General features: G+C 38.7%; 1 protein-coding gene across 3 annotated transcripts in view; it reads left to right on the top strand.

The window, feature by feature from the left end:
• Nfx1 (nuclear transcription factor, X-box binding 1) overlaps positions 1-4,307 on the top strand; it is a 77,450-nt gene that overhangs the window by 12,386 nt on the left and 60,757 nt on the right. For all 3 annotated transcript variants that reach the window (XR_002821258.1, XM_004631920.3, XM_004631919.2), the window contains exons 3-4: positions 2,110-2,268; positions 3,774-3,851. Coding sequence is in view for 2 of the 3 variants with exons in the window: in XM_004631920.3 (XP_004631977.1) it covers positions 2,110-2,268; positions 3,774-3,851 (237 nt within the window). In the remaining variant the exon portion in view is untranslated. The remainder of the gene's footprint in view (positions 1-2,109; positions 2,269-3,773; positions 3,852-4,307) is intronic.

Below are 4,307 nucleotides of genomic sequence, written 5' to 3'. Positions count from 1 at the left end.
ATAAGAGTGTTGTATATAATATATATGAGTATATATTTAACTTAGTTATTCAGAGATGTTAACTGTGCAGAGAAGGGTATCCTTGCTTTTTTTTTTCTGGAACTGGGGATTGAACTCAGGCCCTTGCGCTTGGCAGGGAAGCACTTATTCTACTTAGCCATCTCCCCAGCCCCTATTCTTGCTTTTAAGACTGAGCTAGGTTTTGTTCTTAACTTTCAGAATTCAGTTTAATGATGTGTTTGTCTATTACCAGAGCAGGTAGGTTTCCTTTTAATTAGCCACACAAATTATGTCTTTTTCAGGTTTTCTTCCTAGGAGGAGGGAGGCATTCCAGAAACTTTTGTGAAACCTTCAACTTTCAGAAAAAAAAGTTACAAAGCAGATTAGATATCACTGATTTATTCCTTTAGCCCTTAATTCAACAAAATGTGGTACTGGGAATCTAACTTGGGACCTTGTGCTTGCCAGGGAAGCACTTACACTGCTGAGCTATCTTTCCAGCCCCTCAACAACAACAAAAAAAAATTTTAAGACAGAGTCTCACTTTGCAGTTGAAGCCTGATCTCACTATGTAGCCCAGGCTGGTCTTAAACTCAAGGTGATCTTCCTGCCTCAATCCTCCTGGTTCTGGAATTATAGACGTGCACCATCACACCCAGCTCAGCAGATATTATTGAGCACCTTGTATGTTCCAGACATTGGAAAAACTATATTAAGCAAGGTAGATGTGGCCCTCTTCCTGCTCATGTAATTTATGATCCAAGTGTTCTGTATTTCTTTTGATATTAAACTGATCAGAAAGTAATCTTAGGAGAGCCAGTATTATGAAGGAATTAGTGAGCTTTTGAATTAGATGGTTTAATTTAGACTTTCACATTTTTAGTTGGGTAAAACTAAAATTTAACTAAAGTTTAATTTAGACTTTCACATTTTTAGTTGGGTAAAACCTTAGTTATATAAGCTTGGGTAAGTGATCTGTTTACTTTGAGTCTCAATTTCCTTACCTATAAAATAGTACATATATTGTAGCCCTGTTAAGATTAAATAATACATACAAAATAACATAGTGCTTTGTATGCTGCATTTAAATTTATTTTAGTCTTATTTGGACCTGAAAACAAATAGCAACATTATAAAATAAATGCTATAAGTATAAGCTTGGGGCCGAGGAGATGGCTCAGTGGAATAAGTGCTTCCCTGGCAAGCACAGGGGCCTGAGTTCAATCCCCGGTTCCGCAAAAAAAAAAAAAAAAAAAAAAAAAGTATGAACTTAAAAAAATATTCACACACACACTCTCCTCCACCCATATTGAGAGTGCCTGGTTATATTAAGATCTAGAAGACTAATTTCATTTGTGTTCAAGGAAAAAAAAATCTGAAAGTGAGTAAAAGTGCTTCTTGAAGAACAAGTTTGGGAAGGTTTTTTGAGGTCTTGTTTGGACAAGGTCTCACTGATCTTCACACCATAGCCTCCCAAGTGCTGGCACCAGAGCATGTGCCAATGCACCAGGCTTAACCTGGGAGGCTTCCTATGATGCTGTACTGTTTCCTCAGTAATGGTGAACTCCTCAAGCCAGGGACTGTCTTCAGTCTGGTAACCCTGCCATGGAATTTGTGGTAGATATCAATCATATCTTTATTTGGTGAATGATCAAATATTTTAAAGGGGGGGGGACTTTCACAGCAACATCTCATCATCCATGGGTAGTTGGAAATGGTCCAAAATTAAGCTTCTTATAGCTAATCACTGCAGTTCCATGAGCCTCACCCATGCCCATATACTTTCAAACTCATAATACAATGCCCTGGGATGCTCAAGCTTTGTCAGAGGGGCATTTGGCTATTCTGGTATCTTCCTGAGCAGATTCTTGGGAGTGTTTCTTAAATTATGAGAATCCCCAACTAAATATCTCCGTCCTAAGTCCTCTATCTCAGCACATTCCTGCTTTTTCTTGGCCTCACCATCTGAATAGCAACTTTACTCCCAAGCCTTTCCATTCTCTCTTCAGATTTTTCTCCCAAATGACTTTGCTGCTCCTTAGTTGGCTAAAGTAAGGAGTGTTTTTCTGTGTTTGAGTTTATCTTTTAGTTTTTTTTTTTTTAAAACAGGTTCTCTAATTGAACAGCTAACAACAGAAAAATATGAGTGCATGGTGTGCTGTGAGTTGGTTCGAGTCACGGCCCCAGTCTGGAGCTGTCAGAGCTGTTATCATGTGTTTCATCTGAATTGCATTAAGAAATGGGCAAGGTCTCCAGCATCTCAAGCAGGTCAGTTATTTCTCTTTCTGAGTAGTTCTTCTCACCTATTTGATATGTTTAAGTTGTAAATGTAGCTTTAAAAATACTAACTCATTTTTGGCCTTGCTTTGTGGCACACTCCTATGATCCCAGCATTAGGGATTGCAGAGGCAGGAGGAGCACCACAGGTTCAAGGCCAGCCTGGGCTCCATAGTAAGTTCAAGGCCATCATGAACTGCATAATGAGACCCTGTCTCAAAAAAACAAACAAACAAAAACTAACTCTAATTCTTCTTATATATTTTATCTATGTCTTGATCATGTTTCAGGTGACCAGAGTTAAGCTATTGATCTTAAAGAAAGCTGCTGAATGTAGCAATGAAAAAATATTTAGGGCATTGTAAAATTAGTCATTATTATTGAAAATGATAGCTTTAATCAAAAAGCAACTTGTATTTGTTGTATACTTTGTTTTAGAAATTTATACAAAGCACCTATTTACCCTCAGTAGAGTTGGTTTTGCCTTTCATGTATCTTCTGCATAATTTATTTTGGACTTTATAGTAGGTTATGCTTCTGGAATTGTGGATCTCTAATTTCAAATATTTTAATTTTCTTGCACATATTCAATTAGTTTATCTTATTAACCACGTATCTACTGAATCATTGTATCTGAAAGTCCTTATAAATGTGCTCCCAAATGTGGTATTTAATTAAAGCATTCACTACTAATGTATGATATACTTAACATTGAAATTACTATAGTTGCTTCAATAGTGTCATTTTCTTTTCTCTTCTTTCTTTTTTTTTTTTTTCAGTGCCGGGGATTGAACTCAGGACCCTGTGCTTGCCAGGCAAGCACTTATTCTGCTGAGCTATCTCCCCAGGCCCAATAGTGTCATTTTCTATAGATTTTTTTTTTTTTTTTTTGAGATAAGATGTCACCTTATGGCCTAAGCTGTTCCTGGTAGCTTGTTTGGAGGTTCTGACAGGGGAAAGCAGCTATTCATATACCCTTGCCTGAGGAAATGATCCTCTTCTATTGGGAAAAGTTAGCCTCTTTAACTGAGTGCACAGCTTTGGAAGGGATGCCCAAGGAGCTGTGAAGGAGGAAGGGGACACATGTACCCAGCCAGATCGGTGGAATCAACCATTATAATCGGAAAAGTGACACATGTTGTAGCCAGGTTGCCTTTACATCTCCAAGCTGGTCTTGAAAACTCATAGGCTCAATTGATCCTCCTATCTTACCCTCATAAGTATCTGGGACTACAAGCATGTGCTACCATGTCCTACTTAAGTTTAAATTTAGTTTTTAACATTTTTAAATAATTTTCTGTGGTGTTGGGCTTCACATGTACTACATAGGTCTCTCCCATGTCCTCAGCCCTAAATTTTCAAAAGTTACTTGTGTTTCCTTTTTGGAAGACCCTCGGGATTGAATCCAGGGCCACATGTGTGCTAAGTACGTACTCTGCCACTGAGCTACTTGTGCTTTTGAAAGTATTATTTGGCTTATTCATTTGTTTTGACAGATGGCCAGAGTGGTTGGAGGTGCCCTGCCTGTCAGAATGTCTCTGCACATGTTCCTAATACCTACACTTGTTTCTGTGGTAAGTTTGTTTGCATACAGCAGAGTATCTTATTTCATGCATTCTACTTTAATTCTCAGTCCAGGAGAGGTGGTCTGCTCAGCTTGTTTTAGAAGTTAATACTCAGACTTCCAGGATATGAGTTGATAAGACTTTATGGGTCTGTTACACAGCCAGTCATAGGCTTTGTATTCTTGACAGGTTCTCTGGAGATGGACCTTCCCATCATGCCACCATGCTCATGCTCCTGAGCTGTGGTGCTGGGCTTTTTGGTCCAGAGCTGCACAGGCAGTAGAGGCACATATTCACATGAACTCCCCTCAGCCCCAACTGTAATAGCTTTGATAGTCTAGATTTTTTTTTTATATTTATTTATTTTTATTTATTACATTTATTTATTGTGTGTGTGTGTGTGTGGCCAGCTCAGCCCACCAGGGGGCAGGGCTGGCTGGCATGTGGTGCTGGGGATCGAACCGC

The sequence above is a fragment of the Octodon degus genome, unplaced genomic scaffold, assembly GCF_000260255.1.
Source record: "Octodon degus isolate 3935 unplaced genomic scaffold, OctDeg1.0 scaffold00045, whole genome shotgun sequence".
Taxonomy (NCBI): domain Eukaryota; kingdom Metazoa; phylum Chordata; class Mammalia; order Rodentia; family Octodontidae; genus Octodon; species Octodon degus.
The sequence above is the reverse complement of the archived record's forward strand: the minus strand, read 5'-3'. Positions and strand labels throughout refer to the sequence as shown.